The sequence below is a fragment of the Carassius auratus genome, chromosome 2 (genome assembly GCF_003368295.1).
Source record: "Carassius auratus strain Wakin chromosome 2, ASM336829v1, whole genome shotgun sequence".
In the NCBI taxonomy this organism is placed as follows: Eukaryota; Metazoa; Chordata; class Actinopteri; order Cypriniformes; family Cyprinidae; genus Carassius; species Carassius auratus.
Genome location: NC_039244.1, coordinates 9,453,615 through 9,473,673, shown reverse-complemented (window position 1 = coordinate 9,473,673; position 20,059 = coordinate 9,453,615). Strand labels below are relative to the sequence as shown.

Genomic DNA, 20,059 nt, shown 5'->3' with positions numbered 1-20,059 from the left:
TTCCTGCTTTTTGTGCATACACCTAGATAATGTGAACAAATGGTAAATAAATAAATATGGCAAATATTGTTCTGTTTAACACATTCTCAGCTGTGACACTGACCAAATAAACATGCAGTCACATCTACTGTCTCTTTAAGAACTCATCTCCCCACTTCCACTATTCAGCCTCCCCCATCCAGCCCCACCTTGTCCCCACTAGCAGTTCTCTCAGTGCTGGATGTTTAACTAAAGTCCCACTGCTTATCCCAGTGGCAGTGCTCCTACCAGCACATACTCTACAGAGGGAGTCAGGTGCTTCCACTGACCGACGTCTCACTGCTGAACTTCAACATTCTAGGTAATACTGAATGTCAGTTAATACTGATTTTGTAATTTAATTACTTTTTTATTTGAGTGCTCTAGACAGGGTTTATAGAAGTGAGACTTGTAGTTTGCATTTATTAACCCATGGCATGCCGCAGATGGCTTCATTCTTGTCAGTACTGCCTAATGCATATTTTTATTTTGACCATGAATATTAAATTATAATTGCATTCAAACTTAAATTCTAAATATCTCTTTATTTATTTTTTTATTAATTGATTTATGTTTGGAAAAATTGCCTCTGAAATAAAAAGTCATTTTGGCAACCACATAAATAAGTGAGAATATTTTGAATTTATTCTGTGACAAAGTACACTTTTAAAAAACACTTTTGCTGTACAATATCATAGATCAGACTTTTTTATTTTTTTATTTTAAATTACCGAAAGTAGTAGATTATATATAGATTAACACAATTATGTAATTTATGTATAGAAGGTTTTTTTTTTTTTTTTTTTTGTCTTTTCGACCATTATTCTAAGACTACATACGCATTGTTACAAATCAAATGCTTGTGACCCTGTATGTATCAAATTACTTCAGTCATTTTTATAATTGAGGAAGCTGATAGTCAGAACCATTTCAAGAGCGGGTGACTCCAGCAGGTAGGCGTCGATAAATGTCAAACTATTTTGATAAAAACACATTGGCTTCATGATAATATGCTATATAAACTAATAAGAGCTAAAATATACTCATTTTTTTCCGCAGGTACACTGAATACCCTTAATTTCAAAAACACTAAAATAATTTATATACCCCCTGCATCCAATTGTAGCCATGCTCTCAATAAATATCAGCATGGGCGTGGTAATCGCTCTGTGAATTGGCTTGTTTCGGATGTAAATAATACGAAATGAGAGCGTTAATATTTTGAAAAAACAAAAAATGTATAATAATAATAATCTGCTCACCCCTACAGGCGGTAGGAGGATCTTGTAGTGTTGTTGTTACATCAGGTAATGTATCAATGTTTGTGTGGTGGTCTGGAGTAACGTTAACTGGCATGATACAGTCACTGTTTGCTAGCCACTACGCTAACGTTAACCAAATCATAATATAACTAATGTTATGTTATTAACTTGACGGATGACAAATCTGCAGGGAAATGTTATATACCTATATACCTTTTGTCGCGTAAATAATGTCTTATAGGGAGGTTTCTGTGTAGTGCAACATGTGCAACGTTACATTTAATCCTATTAAACTCGATGACCAACACGAATGTATGAATAAACGGGCAGGTGTTCGTCTCTGTGTGGATATTTTATTTACAACTTCTTTTTTTTCTCTCGCGCGTTTATCATGACTGGTTTAACAGGTTCTGAGTGTCACAGGTTAAATGAGTGACTAACAACATCTGGATTAAGTAGGATTCATCAGATTACAAATATCCCAATGTTCATATTCGATTTTGGATTAAAAAGTCAATCCAGCTAGATCGAGCATGTGAAATATTTTTTTCCGTTTGAGAGGATTCTCTCTTCTCTAAAATTTACAGAGCTTTTTTGTATACAGTATGTTATTCTTAATATTATTGTGTGTGTTCATGTGTACAGTGTCTGATTTCGGAATGTTCTTTGCTAAAAATGCACACTGATCATTGCTTACTTTTCCTGTAATATGGTTTACTATGGTTGGGACCAGCAGTCTTCCTGTTTAAGCAGCATTGCTTGTTATGGTACTGTGTTTCCCTAAAATAACTTATGCTGAAATGTAGATTTCACAGAGGTCAGGGTAAAGCTGAATGATCTCTAGGGATATTCCCATATTGTGTCAAACCACCAATGTGGCAAGACCCTGCATTTTATTCAGTTACTCACTATTTGCTTTTAGGCTGAAAGCTATAGGTAAGATAAATTGAGTCATGGAAAACATGGGAATTTTAAAATGCAAAATCTGTTATATTCTATAAATCTGTTATATTCCTAGTTATATTCAGTCTAGTAAAAACATTGATGCTACTGGAGCACTTTGTATTCTTCACAAACTATATCCAAAGGGGCTGTCTCACTAGGTCTGTGGGACCTTTGACATGACATTCAAATGAGTATGTGGAATTGTGCATGAGTGGCTTAAATTATTGATTCAGCATGAGTGCTCCGTTATTAAGCAGTCCTTTATTGACTACTTAACGTGACTTGGTGTTTGTCTGTGCATTGCAGGTCTTTGTCAGTATTATCAAAGCTGGGAAGGGAGTGAAACGCTTGGAGGACCATGAGTGAGCTGGAGCAGTTGCGGCAGGAGGCAGAGCAGCTGCGCAATCAGATCAGGGTAAGAACTGATACCCTTTCTGATTAACTGAAAGGATTTTGCCACTCTTTCAGTCCAGTCTATTGGCTCATTTTGTATTGGTTCGTTGAAGTCATGTCAGAAAGATCATATTTATTTATTGAGATGATTGCACTTGAATGCCACCACAAACACCTGACGTTGTAATTATGACTTGCCAGCACATGAATACGTAGTAGGACTTGAATGCACCATGTCTTCCATATCTAATACATCTGATTCATATCATGAGCTCATTAGAAGAGATATCCATGAATTGAACAGAGTGTTTCAGATAAGAGGGACATACAAAATGTGCAGAGCAGTGGATCCCCAGGACCGTAGTTGGGAACCACTGAATTAGCAAAAGCAGTTGTGTGAAATGTGGAAAAGAGCCAGGGGCCAGCAGAGTTGATTGAAGGAGCTTCAAAATCCTTTGAGCTGTGATAATTCACACAACATACTTATTGATACATACGATTAGTTTCAAAAGTTTGGGTTGTTTTTATTTATTTAAATTGTCAGTAAAGGATTTTACTAAGACAAATGCTATTATTTTAAACATTCTATTCATCAAAGCATCCTGAACAAAAATGTATCAGCTTTACCACAAAAATATAGGCAGCACAACTTTCTTTTTTCTGTATTGATTAGAATAAGAAATGTTTCTTGAGCATTGAATCAGCATATTGAAATGATTTCTTAAGGATTTGTGTAACGCTGCTGGGATATCAGCTTTGACATAAAAGGAATAAATTAAAATTTTAAATATTAAAATCAAAGTTATTTTAATTTTTAATAATATTTTATGATATTACTGTTTTACTGTATTTTTTATTTAAATAATTGCTACTGTTGCAATCATAAGAGAGTTCTTTAAAGAATACAAAAAGAAAAATCTTAGCAACCTCAAACTTTTGAAAGGCAGTGTATAAGGAAAGTATAAGTGGTTAATGTATGGATATATTGGCAATGCTGATTAATTGGCTGATATTTTGCCATTTAGAGTTTATCTGCATTAGTACATTTATGGTACCCATTTAGCTGAAGTAGTAGTAGTAGATTCTCATTGAGCCAGCTCCAAAATGTATAGTCCAAATGGTCTTGCAACTTCAAAATATGTAATTGCATAATAACTGTCTGTTGCTTGTAATTTGTTTCTCTGTTCTTATTTTGTCATTGACTGTTTGCTTGTCTTCGGAAAGCTTGAGTTTTATTATTTATTATTTTTATTTTTTTTACTTAAGCTAGTATTATTTTTTTTGTATTATATTGTAATTGATTATTAGAATTAGGAAATTTCAGTGACAAAATTTTTATATAGTAAAAACCTTACCTACCTTTATTTACTTAAAGGGGATATATTACATTGTTAAAAATAACATTATTTTGTGTATTAGTGTAATGCAATGTGTTTATATGGTTTAAGGGAAAAAAAAAACACATTATTTTCCACATACTGTACATAATTGTTGCTCCTCTATGGCCCACCTTTCTGAAACGCATTGATTTTCACAAAGCTCATCATTCTGAAAAGCAAGCTGTACACTGATTGGCCAGCTATCCAGTGCGATGTGATTGGCTGAATACCTCAAGCATGTGACAGAAACATAACGCCCCTTAATAAAACGGTCATGCAGCGACAAGACAAAAACAATAAAACCCATTATAAATGATGCATTTGTTGCATCCAGTGGGGACATAATTACTGAATATAATGACTTATATTCTCTTTTTATGAGTTGCATTGCGTAGCCCGTGAGCCCGATGCATCGTCACAGAAACAAGAATGAGATGCATTCTAACATAACTTGACTAACTCAGTTAGTGTGGGCTCGTTTAAAATATTGCACATATATAGGCCATTCAGATTACTTGTTAAAGTGCAATGAAATATCTTAAATCTGCAGAGAACAGGGTTGTGCCGATAGACGATAGAATCGTGTATCGACGATAGAGATATCGACGATAGCATACTTCTATAAAAAATATAACACTGGCATCAGTTAATTTGAACTTTTGAATACTTTATATTTAACGTGTTCGTTTATGTCCAATATTAGAGTTAAACTGTTGTACTTTAAATGAAATCTACTATTGATTTTCACCATTGACATTTAGATTGATAACTTCCGTGTGCAGATGCGGGTATTTGTTCACAGTGTGTGTGTGTTCACTGCTCTGTGTGTGTACACTTTGGATGGATTAAATGCAGAGCACGAATTCTGAGTATGGGTCACCATACTTGGCTGAATGTCACGTCAATTTCACTTTCACTTTAACGCTAGTTTATCAGTATGTTTGAAAGTATATTTTTTTATTTGATTATTGGTGATTCCATAGGCTCTCTAGTTTCGCACACATACGTGGTTTAGAACACTAAATAGTTATGCTATGACATGAACAAAGAGTCTCTCTCTTGCTCCACATATGCATGATAATATTGTAATAAACTATTAAAATAAACATATCGCCCAACACTAGCAGAGAATGAGTCTAATATCGACTTGACTATTGACATAGACATCTCCTATCGTCGATACACAGTACTATCATGTATCGGCACAACCCTAGCATTACATATTGCGCAGCGTAACAAAACTATGTCTGCATTTGTGAGATATACTATTATCGTGAAATAAAATGACTCATTATGCAAAATGTATCATATCGCCCACCCCTAAGATGTCTTGCATGTCTTGAGCAGCAAGTAATCGGCATTTACCTACTGTACATCAGCTTTGTTTATTGGAATAGTTTTTTGTGCTTTTCGTTTTTATTTGATACAAGTTTCATGTAGACCTGAGTGCCAGGAAATAGACTATATGTGTTTTCCTCCGCCTAGAATGCGGTAGAATGACTGCACTCTGATATGCTGCTGTTCCCATTGTAGGATGCCAGGAAAGCATGCAACGACTCCAGCTTGTCCCAGGTAAGCAGCTCTGCCACCGTCCCTGCTGGATCCCCCTCCTTATAAGAGCAGATCTGGTCTAACCCATGGCTATGGGGCATGTCTATGGTCACTTGTTCTCTGAGCTCAGCTCAGACATGCAAATGGGCTGCTGACGTACATGCTGAACATGCTCTTGAGTGCGCTGAAATATTAAATAACCTCTTACATGCCAAGTCCTCCATCAAAATTTAAACACTCAGCCCACGCCCTGGTGGTTTTAGTGATTTAATATTTCTATTTGGATTATTTATTTTTGCATTTGAAAAGAAGGCTCTTGTACTCTTCAAAGATGTTTAATTCTTAACTTCATTCAGTGTTATGTTAATTTTAGATAATCACAATAAGTCATATCAACTAAAACAGCACCTTTTCCACATGTGAGTGATCAGTGGCACACCTTAGATTGATGAAATGCCCCCCTGCTTGCTTTATAATGTAACTGTAAATTAAGATTTCTGTGTGTGCTTAGATTACAGCTGGTCTGGATTCAGTTGGAAGGATCCAGATGAGAACGAGGCGGACACTCCGAGGCCATTTAGCCAAAATCTACGCCATGCAGTGGGCTACTGATTCTAGGTCAGTTGATAGAGAGAGAATGCGTGGGCTGGAGGATGGGCGCACTCAGAGGAAGCCTGCACCTCTGTCAGTGTACACTGAATGAATAATACAGCAGACCTCTCACAACGCAGGGGTGTTCTAGGATTGTGTAGGCTGCCTCCTGTTCCAGGCTTTCTTTTCCTCCCTTTTCTCCTCCCTCTGTTATTCACCCCTTCTCCAGCTGTGCATCCATTCTAGTGCTTTAGGGAGGAGACATAATTGTGTGACACTTTATTTGAAGGTGTCCTTGTCACACTTGTCACACATGTTACATATACTTACTATTATAATAACAATTAATTATGTGCACATAACCCTGAACCAAACCCTTATCCTAACCCTAACCATGTAGTAAGTGCATGTAGTTAATATTATTCAGTACTTATATGTATAATAACACTGTAACAAGAACACCTTAAAATAAAGTGTAACCCATAATTGTTAGATAAGTGGAGTTTGTGTCCATAGTTGCTATCAGTGTTTGTCATAAATTATCAAAAGCATTTGCACTGTGTTCATGTTATAAGCATCAATCTTTGTCTGCATGTTAAACTTGAAGTATTTTTAATCTGTGATGTGTATTATGAACAGTGGTTTACTCTTTAACCCTTTTTTTTACATTAAGGTTACTAGTTAGTGCCTCACAAGATGGCAAACTCATCATTTGGGACAGCTACTCCACAAACAAGGTTAGTCCAGCCCAGCAAGTGAATGTACATCTAAAATACACAGCTGTTGAACAAAAATATGTATATAACTGTCATAAATGTAGTGACTTCTTTCTAAAAAAAAAAGAACAAAATATATTATTATAGTGAGTTAAAATTCACTACATCAGTTGACCTAGACTGTTATATACCTCCCCGGTTGCCTCAGTGTGCACAAACAATGTACACTCGGAGTATTTCTCCATACAATGGGGCACCACGCAAGGGTGCCATCTCTCTCCCTTGTTATTCGCCATACCAATTGAACAATTGATCAATTTGGGATTAGGCTCCTAAAAGATCTATTCTTAAATAATACTTTTTGATCTTTTGAAGATCTTAGAAGTAATTTTGCTTTACCTAGGTCCCACTTTTTTTAGATTCTTGCAGATTAGAAGTTTCATCAAGAAGATATTTGTCTCTTACCCAAGAAAACCATCTTCCTCTCCTATCGAGACACTGCTTGATCTGAACCCTCATAGCAGGGGACTCATCTCAAGCATATACTCTATTATTACATCTATAAACCCACAGAACATTGATATTCGTAACGCCTGGCAAAATGATTTGGGCAGAGAAATTGCAGATGGAGATTGGGAGGATACTTTAAAAGGAGTACACTCCTCCTCACCTTTTGCTAGGCATGGATTAATTCAATTTAAGGTTCTTCATAGGCTCCATTTTACGAACTCCAAATTAGCCAAGATTTACCCTAATGTTAGCCCTGTGTGCAATAGATTATCTCAATCTCCTGCTACAACTGCCCATATGTTCTGGTTGTGTCCTGTCCTGAATGAGTTTTGGAGGGGAACTTTTAAATCATATATATATATATATATATATATATATATATATATATATATATATATATATATATATATATATATATATAGAACTCAGAAAAGATATTAGCTCTGTTATAGCCTTCACTACACTACTGGCGAGGCTATTTTAATATTGTTTCATTGGAAAAGGGCAGACCCTCCAACACATAGTAGCTAGATAAAAGAAGTAATGTCTTACATTCAGTTGGAAAAGATTAAATAAATTGTGAGTTTCAAAACGTAGGTTTCATAACATATGGTCCCCCTTTGTAAGAGATTTTGAAGAGCTCCCCGGCCTCTGAGATTGGAGTTATTTACCTTAATCATTGTTTCTTTTTGCAGCATCTCTCAATACTTTGCATTATTTGTACATATTCCCTTTTATATTTATTTATTTTTAGTAATTTTTATTTTTTAAGTTTAATATGTATCTTATGCATTTATTTATCGGTGTGAATCTAAAGCTTTTATGCCTTTTCTTTCATAAATCTGTTACTGTTAAAACAACTTGTATCATTTTTCCTCCATTGTTTTTCTGGGCCAGTATTCTCAAAATGTGTACTTATGTTTCCTATGAAAGTGTTCCTCTTCTTTTGGGAGTCTTTAACTTCTTTGCTTCTCATATGTTCCCTAATTACTGTTAAGCTTTTCAAGTCTAAAGATAATTTATGGACCTTACAAACATGGAACACTGTTTTTCCTCAATTTATTATTATAATTTTTTTTTTCGTTGTGTGTACTGTATATAGGGGGGAGGGTTTGATGTTTGTAATGTAATTGTATATGCTACAACCCAATAAAAAGTATTTACAAAATCAGTTGACCTAAATTTTGTAGAAGCTAAAACGTAAGTGTAAATCATAAAATTCAAGTCATCAAAATGAAAGTGGTAGTTTGCACAAAAATAATTTTCTTATACTTAGCCTCTTGGTGCTTCAACCCAATTGGAGGATTTGTGGAACCTCCATGGTCTTGTGCTAAATTTGCAACCATATATAAGCATACTACTCTTCTCTTACTATTTTTAACATTTTGTTATATGACAGAAATAATAGGAGTAGTATGCTCATTCTTTTTAAAGAACGCGAATAGCAAGTGCAACAATTTTTGTTTGGTTTCTTTTCAGATTCATGCCATTCCATTAAGGTCATCATGGGTGATGACTTGTGCCTACGCTCCCTCAGGGAGTTACGCAGCCTGCGGAGGCCTGGACAACATCTGTTCCATCTATAGCCTTAAAACCCGTGAGGGCAACGTCAGAGTCACCAGAGAACTTTCTGGACACACAGGTAAAATCTGTCAGCAGCAGGATTAGCATCATTAGTCTGCATATTTAACATGCAGTGGGTTGAAGCTCCTGTTCTAAGATATACTTTTTCCCCCTTCCTCACCAGGTTATTTGTCATGTTGTCGCTTTCTGGATGATAGTCAGATAGTCACCAGCTCTGGAGATACTACATGGTGAGTCCATCACAGCTTTAAATGACTGTCCCATAGACTGCCATGTGAAATACACTGTCAAGGTCCAGTATGAGAAGCTTTTCATACTTTTCTGATCCTTGACAGTTTATTTGACAGTCTATGGGACAGTCACAAGCCTACCGGTTTTTATCCAAAATATCTTTAATTGTGTTCTGAAGATGAACGAAGCTTTTACAGGTTTGGAATGACACAGGGGTAAGTGATTAATGACAAGATTTTCAATTTGGGTTTGGAGTATCTTTTTAACATTCTCACGGAGAATGGTCTTGTCAGGCTGCTCTGAAAGAACAAACTCTGAAGGACACAAGGGACTGGGACTGTTAGCTGAGAAAGATCACAGTACATCTCAATTCTGAAAAAGATGCATTATTCGCACCCACTACTGAAGGAACTGCCAGTGTCTTCTGCTTGTTTTAGATTAGATTTTAAATAGACATTTAGAAGATGTCTTTAAGATGTTTTTGATAAAAAAACAGCTTTTTCTAAGACATTTATCAGATGTTTTTACACAGCAGATTAGTCACTTTTTACACACTGTCACACTGGCCCGTTGTTTCGGAACCTGGCGTGTTTCCTCCCTTTGCTCCATTTTGTTTGGGCATATGTGAACACGAAATTGCGCTCGGATCAGTGCAAAAACAATTGGTCCGATATTGCCTGAACAAAGGAGCGGTTCGGTTGTAGTGAGAAAGCAATGAAACAGGCTATATCACAATGTATAATCTAAAGAAATAGATAAAGTGCTGGATGATCTAACAGAGTCCCTTAAAACAGGGTATATACAGCAATCCTTAAGTTAAATTTACTACTTTTTAATACCTTTTTCACTACCTTCAGAATATTTTTTAAAACCATCACGACACTGAATTGCAAGTGTTAATCAGCGACCTTTCTATTATTTACACCGATTTTGACATATATAACATACAAAAAATAATAGATTTAGAGACTGATGTTGACAGCATATTGCACATTTATTTCACTTAGTAAATAAAAATAAAACAAATACCATAAAATGTGCAATGGAGAAAATGGATAGACCGAACAATAAGCCTGCCTGTTAGTGTTGTCACGGTACCAATATTTCAGTATTCGGCACCGATACCAGTGAAAATCCACGATTCTCGGTACCAATTTCGGTAACAAAGCAAAACACAAAAATTTGGTAATAAAAAAAAATAACTTTTTAGCACTAAAAATAAAACCAATGCCATTCTTTATACTTATTTAGAATTGTGTTTAAAGTTTTTCTACAAGTTATATAATTATGAAAAACAGTGAACAAGTTTCACCCAAATTTAATTTGTCTTTTAATTTATCAAATTTAAACACATTTTATGTTTGGTAAATAAAGGGGATTTGCTATTAAAATTAAAACATGGGAGAAATATTGAGATTTATTTTTTTTTTAAATAAAGTTTTTTATTTTTTTTTGCAACAGTGGTAGCAGTATCACATACGTTTTACTAAATAATAGTAATATTTCTAACACAATGCCCTTATGTAAAAATTTTCTTTTAGGCCTAATGAATGCATATTTGTCATTTTGAAATTTCTATTTGCCCATTAGCTCCGCCCACTACCGGAGAAACCGGTATGTCTTCTGCTTTTTCGAAAGTGAATATGAATAATTCTAAATTAACTCGATTATTTTGACAGGAGAAGACAACAGATGCTGAAATTAATGCAAGCGTCATGCGCTTCAGTCTATGTAGTAAATAAACCTGCACGTCTCTGTCATTCATTAATTCACACAGAGACGCGCAGAACACAGATTCATATTTCAAACAACTTTTGCGGCTTAATACTACAGATACTGGTCCATATGGAGATTTGATTTGATTAATTTATGCTTTCACAAATTCCATGACTGTCCATATTAAAATGTAAGTTTAATTTACATGACTGGATTTTGAGATTCCGTACTCGTTTTCTGCTTCGCGGAAATCATAGCGTTGTATGCGTCAAGAACCGGGTTTGAACGGGACCTCGGTACTACCGGTCGTTAACCCAGCTATTAAAAAACTTGCATTTGTCCAAGAAGACGACGATGGTTGTCCAGTCATTAAAGATATGCCTTGAAGCAAGTCTAAAATAAAACGTAAGCCAGCCACTTCTGTTGAGCGCGCAGTGTTCTGAGATGATGCCGAACGACCACTGAATATGACGTCAGCATGAGACGGAGACGGAAGATCTTTGATTATGTGCCCAGATATGCTAAAGCCCATATAAACGAACTAACACGAACGCAGATAGAATTTCAATCAGAATAAGACACCTGATAGTCTGGAAAAAATAATACCTAATTTGGAAAAAAATAATACCTCTGAGACCACATTTAACACTTTTAATGGCCTTAAATTTGACCATTTTGATTTATCACTTTTTAATACTTTTTAAAACCCCGCGGACACCCTGTAAAAGCATAACAGCTCCTTTAGGAATAGCATCCATGACAATGGAGAATTCTTTGAGAGTTACTGGAAAATTTTATGTAAGTTAACTTAAGAATTCTTCGTAACTTTAAAATAAGACCTTCTGAGTTATATAACTGGGAAACAATCCAAATGTTTTTCTCAAACCAGTTATAAACAAAAAAAAAGATTTTCTCTTATGTACAATGTCTTGATTGTTCCAAATGAAGTACTGGTGAGGGCAGAAATTGTGCTTAAAAATAAATTACCATGTAAGTAATGCCTGATAAAAAAAATGTAGATAAATTGTAAGGGATTCTAGCAATATTATAATAACAGATCAACAGGAAAGGGAGATCACCTAATTTGGAAAAGTAGTCATTGGGGTTAAAATCCCAGATTGAGTTTGGATTACACAAAAACTGTTTAATACAATTAATTTTGAAAGTGTTGTTCTAAGAAGAGAAATCAAGGAAATTCAGCCCACCATACTCATGTGTTCATTAATACAGACTTCTTAACATAATGGATTGATACATTATTTTATCAACTGATTTACAGATTTTGATGTCCACATATACAGAGAGTGCAGAGTATGTAAGCCTGGAGATGCCAAAATGAGCTGAAAAGAATACACGTCACACCTCTGTTTATCAATTTGCACTGGCTTCCAATAGCTGCTTGCATAAAATTCAAGGCATTGATGTTTGCCTACAAAATCACATCTGGCTCTGCACCCATTTACCTAAATGTATTACTTCAGACTTATGTGCACTCTAGAAGCTTGCGTTCTGCAAGTGAACATCGCTTGATTGGGCCATCCAAAAGAAGCACAAAGTCACTTTTGGACTTTTTAAATTAAATGTTCCCTCCTGGTGGAATGACCTCCCCAACTCAGTCCGGGCAGCTGAGTCCTTAGCCATCTTCAAGAATCGGCTTAAAACATCTCTTCCATCTTTATTTGACCCTCTAACTTTAACACTCACTATTCTAATTCTATTCCTTAAAAAAAAAACTAATCTCTTTTTATTCTATTTTCTTTTCATTTATTATACAATTATTAAAAAGACCTCAAACACTAGCTTGCTCTATTCTTTTTTTTATTCTGTTTTCTTTTTCTTTATTATATTATTTAAAAGCCCTTGCTATGTGTACTGTGTTAAAGCCAGGACTTGTTATAGCACTTATATATCATTGCTCTTTGTTGTTTTTGATTACTTCCATTGTCCTCATTTTAGGGCTGCAACTAACGATTATTTTGATAATCGATTAATCTGTCGATTATTTTTACGATTAATCGATTTATGTACTTATATTTTAGTTTTTTCCATTTTTTCCCCAAGGAAATTATTAATAAAGGGTCTTTATCATTCAGCATAGATTTTTAAGAGATTTTAACCATTTTGCATTGTCATATCCTCATCAAAAATATACCTGGAGTTGTTTTATTATGTAAGTAATCCTTTGTCGAACTCTTCTGCAATCAAAACACTGACCCATACTCTAGCAAAATTCACAAGGAGATTTCAAATATTGTTTTCACCATGGCAGTCCTTAGAGCTCCTAAAGTAGTTTAACATCCCAAACAAAGCTTAAGGAATCTTTGAGAACATATTTTCACGAAGTATAAGGATAAAACAGAATAAAATTGCAGTGCATTGTATTTTATTATTTACTGGGGAAAAGCTTTATAGCTTATGCTGTGAAATTGTAAACAATCCTTCGAAAAAAAAGTGCCAATGGCATGAAACCTGAATGGAACTCACAATTTAAAGTAAAATCCATCAGAAGGTTGTCCAGAAAAAAAAAAATTGGGACACACACAAAAAACCTGCTGTGTGAAAAAGAGCAGTGAATACTTAGAAAAGAAGTGCATTTAAAATACACTCAAACATTTACCTCTCTCATTCAGTCATAATTAGGCTGCAAGTCTGAATTATGAACTGGTAAACGACAAACTGATCACATAACATGTTTGTAAAGCTTTAAATGTTAACTGTTAAAAAGCAATGTTATCAGCTTTTACGACTAAACATTTGCAAACAACCTTGTACTGGAGAATCTGCACAAATAAAATTCTTAGGGGCCGTTCACATATCGCACCTAAAAACGCGTGGAAAACGCTAGTCGCGCCGCTTTCTCCTTCTTTCCAAAGCGCTCGGGCTGAAGCGCCCCTGAGGCGTCTGCCTTTGCTAAGCAACCATGACGTGCTCTCTCCATGACGTGCCCTCTCCATGAAGACCCGGAAATTTCAGCAAAGGATAAATGGATGCGGTGTGGACGCGCCTGGAAAAACGGGCGCATCGCACCGCGTGCGTGTCGCGACCGCGTCGCTTCCATTATGAGAGTGCATACTGCGCGCCTACATAGGAAATAACGAACTTGAGCACGCAAAAGACACGATATGTGAACGGCCCCTTAAACAGTTCAGTAGTGCAGAGTTTACAGGTTACTCTTCATTTTGAAGGCTCAAAGTAAAGTACTCCCACTTCCCGCTGAATGCTGCAGAGACGCTGTTCGGGAAGCACGTGACATAAAACGAGGCCAGCTATTGGCTATTCGCTACTTCACCTGCTGTACTGGCTGAGTAAACCCTCCGGTGGCTCATTACTGCCACACTTTGGTCACCGCAGATTTGAAATATGCACGAAATGAGCCGCTTATGGCAAATAAAATTTATTTAGCGACGAATCGATTACTAAATTAGTTGACAACTATTTTAATAATCGATTTTAATCGATTAAATCGATTCGTTGTTTCAGCTCTACCTCATTTGTAAGTCGCTTCGGATAAAAGCATCTGCTAAATGTCTAAATGTAAATATAAAAGTAAAACATGAATGCAAGAGTACACTTAAAAGACAAAATATTCATATATATACAGTACAGACCAAAAGTTTGGACACACCTTCTCATTCAAAGAGTTTTCTTTATTTTCATGACTATGAAAATTGTAGATTCACACTGAATAAGGCATCAAAACTATGAATTAACACACGTGGAATTATATATGGAATTATATACATAACAAAAAAGTGTGAAACAACTGAAAATATGTCATATTCTAGGTTCTTCAAAGTAGCCACCTTTTGCTTTGATTACTGCTTTGCACACTCTTGGCATTCTCTTGATGAGCTTCAAGAGGTACTCACCTGAAATGGTCTTCCAACAGTCTTGAAGGAGTTCCCCGAGAGATGCATAGCACTTGTTGGCCCTTTTGTCTTCTGTCTGCGGTCCAGCTCACCCCTAAACCATCTCGATTGGGTTCAGGTCCAGTGACTGTGGAGGCCAGGTCATCTGGCGCAGCACCCCATCACTCTCCTTCTTGCTCAAATAGCCCTTGATGCCTTCAGTGTGAATCTACAATTTTCATAGTCATGAAAATAAAGAAAACTTTTTGAATGAGAAGGTGTGTCCAAACTTTTGGTCTGTACTGTGTGTGTGTGTGTGTGTGTATATATATATATATATAAAACAATATACACACACAATATACACACAGATTTGTTGCCAGGTGGGTCTGTCACGTGATGAAGGAATGACTTGAAGAACCAGAAGAATCACGAGATTAACTAATCAATTCTCTTTCCGGCTCAGAATGCATTGGTTAACTCGAACCCAAAGACTTGTCATATGAGAGGTGAGGTGAGCTAATCATAGACTGAAGACCCAGGTCAACAATAAATTAAGATTTTCTGCATTATAGTTTTGTATTGTTTGCAGTGTGATCAACGTTTGCGTAAGTACTATTAGACATGTAAGGGAAGTACATTTTTATTGTATTTTTTTAAATGAACAAAATGACTCGAAAAAAGATTTGTTAATTTTGTTGAACAAGACTCAAAAGTCAGAGTCTATAAAATTATCCAAACTTCCCATCATTAGTTCATATATGCCCAAACAAACTGAGCTAAGGCGGGACCCATGCCAGGTTCTGAAACAACGGGCCAGTGTGAAAGCACCCTTATCAAACGAACAGCACTAACAGAGAAATGGCACCAGAGTTTGTTTTAACCGAACCAAACATGACAAGTGTGAACACACCCTAAGATCTCTTCACTAAGGGACTTCTGGAAGAGTCCTACATGAAAGGAATTCAGTTGGAACGTCCCTACAAATGTTGTCCCCTTCGCAAAGTGCCCATGAAGAGTACAATAAATGCTGTTTGAAATAAAAGGTACTGCAATATTTCTTGAGGTCTTTATCCCCAAAAATTTCAAATCTCTTGAAGTTCAAAGCTTATAGGCTTCTGTATGCCATCTGCCCACAGTGACTTCTGAGATTTATAATGGTCGATTTTCTCAAGTCTGCATTTTCGTTTCAGTGGTCAGTTTGGTGATCTTGTACTGAATGTGAACCAGCTGTATTTCTCCTTTGCAGTGCTCTGTGGGACATTGAGACCGGTCAGCAGACCACCACATTTACAGGGCACACTGGAGATGTGATGAGCCTGTCCCTTAGTCCAGACTCTAGGACCTTTGTGTCAGGTGCCTGTGATGCATCCTCCAAATTGTGGGACATCCGAGACGGAATGTGCAGACAGTCTTTCACCGGACATGTTTCTGATATAAATGCTGTCATTGTGAGTGTTGAAGAGAATGTCATCAGCAGTGTCTGATACTTGGTTAACGTCTTATTGAGCCCATGCAAGTCTTTCATAATACTTATTGTTTATTTTTAGTTTGTAAATGCTTATATCCATTTTCAATTGTGCTCATTTCTTCAGTTCTTCCCGAATGGTAATGCGTTCACTACGGGCTCGGACGACGCCACTTGTCGTTTGTTTGACCTTCGCGCAGACCAGGAACTGATGATGTATTCGCATGACAACATTAACTGCGGCATCACCTCTGTGGCCTTCTCTAAGAGTGGCCGTCTGCTGCTCGCTGGCTACGATGACTTCAACTGCAATGTATGGGATACTCTAAAGGGAGAGCGTGCAGGTCAGTACTTCTCTCAACCCTTTTGACCACACAGAAAAAACTCAAGCAAGCACCTTTAACTGCCTAAATCGAGCAACAGGACATCACAGTGCAGACAATAAATTACAATAAATCTCACTACTTCAGACTAGTATTTATATACTGGAATGACAGCAATGTCCAATTTAGTAAATCTTAACTTGTGTTACTACAGAAGACCATTTTCCCCCAGGATGAACAATGAACATACATGTGATTCACATAGACAGCCACTAATTTGTAAGACACTTATCTCTGTTACTATGTTGCTCTTGTGTTTTAAGGTGTTCTAGCTGGGCATGACAACCGGGTCAGCTGTTTGGGGATATCAAGTGACGGCATGGCTTTGGCCACCGGTTCTTGGGACAGCTTCCTTAGGATATGGAACTGATCTCACTGGGTTGTACTTTTTGGAGTCACTCGTTCTGATCATACAATCACTGTAGTGCACCGCTGACACACAGGACCCTTCCCCCTCCATCTCCTCCTTATAGAAGACCTAGTTTCTTCATCATCTTTTCTTTCTTAGACCGTATTTTCCCACCATCCTGCAAGAGGTGAGGATATTGAAGAGCCTTCCCTGGCTCTCTGTCTTTTGGGATTCACGTATGACTCAAGGTGGTGAACAGGCTTTGTTGTGTATATATCTGCCATTCTTTGTGCTTGTATGTATAACATATACACTTCTGACAGTGTTTGGGTGTCCTGGTGTGTGGATACTCGTGATGGATGTCTTCACTATCCCCGTTTTCTTTTCCTGCTTATTTTTATTTTCTTTGTCCCCAGTCACAGTGGCATTTGCCACACAGTGGCCAGTGTTATTAACTAAGGGATTAGACTGCCACAGTATTGTAGGCCATCAGTGTTTGACCGTTGACCTTAATTTAGTTCGCATTAGAAAGCATCAGTGTTGAGTCTGTTGTGTCATAAATGGTTCAGGCTCAGCTTGCTAACGTGTAGTTGTGAGAGAAACACTGACGTCACTGAGCTTGTCTGCTATCCTCTAAGCTTGACAGTAATGTTTGCCGTGTTTCAGTGTATTAAAAACTGTATTGAAGTCTGCACAGAAGGATTTACCATCAGCCTGTCTGTCCATCTGTCTTTACTATCACTAGATATACTATCTGAGATTTGCTGCTTTCCAAACTGATTCGGCTGGATATATGTAATAGATTTATAGTTAAAGGGATCGTTCACCCACAAGTGTAATTTGTTGTCATTTGCTCACCCTCATGTTGTTCCAAACCTGTATGGCATTGTCAAGATTGAGATGTTTATGCTTTAATTTTAAGAAATTTAAGTTGGTATTAATTTTACAGTTGCAATCAAAATTACTCAACCCCCTATAGACTGCAGTACTTTACAAATACAAGCTTTTTTAAAGATCCAGGATAAAATAAAAATTGTATCTATAACAATTCACTGGCATATTAAAAGTGATATTGTCAATATATAATGTAATACTTTTGAGTTATAAGATTTTTTAATAATACTGCTATGTCATAATTATTCAACCCCTATTCAACATTGCTGTTTTTAAATCACTTATTTGCATGGTGGGGAATAAAACAGTCTCAAAACACAATTAAGCTTTTAGAAACTATTAAAAACAGAATTAGCACGAGCCGTTACACATACAGTTAGCCCATGCATGTGTTGAAGTTGAGTAGCAAAAATGTCAACAGAGATCTCACAAAAGCTAAAGAGAATAAATATCGTAGTACTTTAGAAAGGCTAAGGCTAAATGAAGATTTCCAAGAGATTGAAAGTTCCTAGAGACACAGCTCTCAGCCTTATTCCTTAGCTTAAAGGAGGTTGTGGAAGAAAAAGCACAATATCATAAAATGTTTAATCAGAGCAACTGAGAAAAATCTGCAATGTTAAGCCAAAGACTTGCAAGATGACCCGATGAAAGGAGGGAAACCATTTCAATGCAGTGTGTAAGAAGTTCACTAGACAAGTATTGCCTTTATTTTGAGACATCTTACAGAATACCACTCTTGATCAAGAAGAACAAAGGACAACATGAACTTGATAAAATACATTTGTGTAGACTTGTGGAGCTCTGGAGGAATGTTATATGGAGTGATGTGAACAAACTGGAACTTTTGGACGCATGGATCAGCAGTATGTCTGCTGCAAAACAGGCAAAGCTCATAAGCAGAAGAACACCATCTCCATCCTCAAACTTGGAGATGGATCAGTCCAGTTATGGGGTTTCTTTACTGAAGAAGGAAGTGGAAATCATGACTGTGTGAAGGACAACAAGGATTCTTTAAAGTGTCAGGCCATTTTGACAAGAATTGTGATGCCTTTGGTGCAAAAACTGAAGCTGATGATCAATGGACTTTCCTGCAGGCCAGTCATACCAAAGTACACATCCAAATCTACTACTGCTTGGTTCAGGGATCAGTCATAGAATGTACAAGAATGTACTTGAGTGACCTGTTCAGTATCCAGGCTTAATGGCAATGTGAAAACCAAAGATGATCAGTGATCTGAAAGCTTTTTCAGGTGTGGAATGGGCCAAAACTGTAGTAGAGAGGTGACAGAATTTTTTTCTGCACAAAGGGGGTTGACTAATTTTGAACATGAATGTTTTGAGCCAATTTGAATTTTATCATGATTCATCTATGTTCCATTCTCAGAATCACTCAAAAGTGTATTAACAAACTTTCTCTAATACTTTACTGATGCCTTTGTTAAATTGATTTCATAAAATGTTATCCTCCACAGCAAATTGTCTTGCAAGTCAAGGGGGTTGAATAATTTTGATTGCAACTGTACCTCTGCAACCAGATTGAGTGGGCTGAATGAACTCAAGAACTGAATCAGAATGAACCAATTCCTTAACAATCCAAGGAGACCTATTGCATATGTCACTGTTATCAGTGAATTACGACTTTTCACGAAAAGCTCTTCTATGTCTTAATACATAAAGTGGTACAAATATCATATGGACCACTTTCATGGTGCTTTTACATCTGTGGATGCACAAAAAATGGGTTTGGAATAACTTGAGGTGAGGGTCAGTGATGACATTTTAAACTGAAATATTTCTGGAAAGTTAAGGGTTAAGTCTTTTGTTTTATTCCAAACACCAAACATGGCCTTGATGCTTTGTGAGACATTACCATTTGTGAGCAGGCTCAAAGTGCAACCTGATACCTAAGAAGAGGCCTTGGTCACTGCCACTCTGACATTGTCTGCCTTTCTACACACGTTATGAACACCTGCCCTCTGAGATGAAGACCTAGTTAGAACTGTATGCTTTTGCACTAGAAAATAGTCACGTGAGACTGCACACACTGGTGTTTCTGCACATATTTCATTTAATATGCTTCAGCTCTGTGACAAAAAAGCTGGAAAAACTGTCATGGACCACAAGCTACACTGATGTGAGTATTGAAGGTATAAAGCCCTTTGTCTGCTTCTGTAAAATAACAAAAAAATGCCAAATTTCATGCTAAATAATCAGTTTTAAT

The 20,059-nt window shown here is 36.6% G+C and overlaps 1 protein-coding gene across 4 annotated transcripts; it reads left to right on the top strand.

The window, feature by feature from the left end:
* Nucleotides 1–215: 215 nt before the first annotated feature.
* LOC113115022 (guanine nucleotide-binding protein subunit beta-4-like) lies at nt 216–17,707 on the top strand. Of its 4 annotated transcripts, none has more exons than XM_026282222.1 (10): nt 216–340; nt 2,532–2,640; nt 5,531–5,569; nt 6,060–6,166; nt 6,813–6,876; nt 8,845–9,007; nt 9,113–9,179; nt 15,994–16,195; nt 16,340–16,556; nt 16,859–16,998. In XM_026282222.1, the coding sequence occupies exons 2-10, from the start codon at nt 2,584–2,586 to the stop codon at nt 16,963–16,965; spliced, it is 1,023 nt and encodes a 340-aa protein (XP_026138007.1). In that variant the 5' UTR covers nt 216–340; nt 2,532–2,583; the 3' UTR covers nt 16,966–16,998. The 4 variants fall into 4 exon arrangements, with proteins under 4 accessions (XP_026138007.1, XP_026138015.1, XP_026138026.1 ...); XM_026282230.1 differs by lacking the exon at nt 216–340 and adding an exon at nt 919–971; XM_026282241.1 differs by lacking the exon at nt 216–340 and adding an exon at nt 1,162–1,325 and having other exon boundaries at nt 16,859–17,707.
* The last annotated feature ends 2,352 nt before the right edge of the window (nt 17,708–20,059 follow it).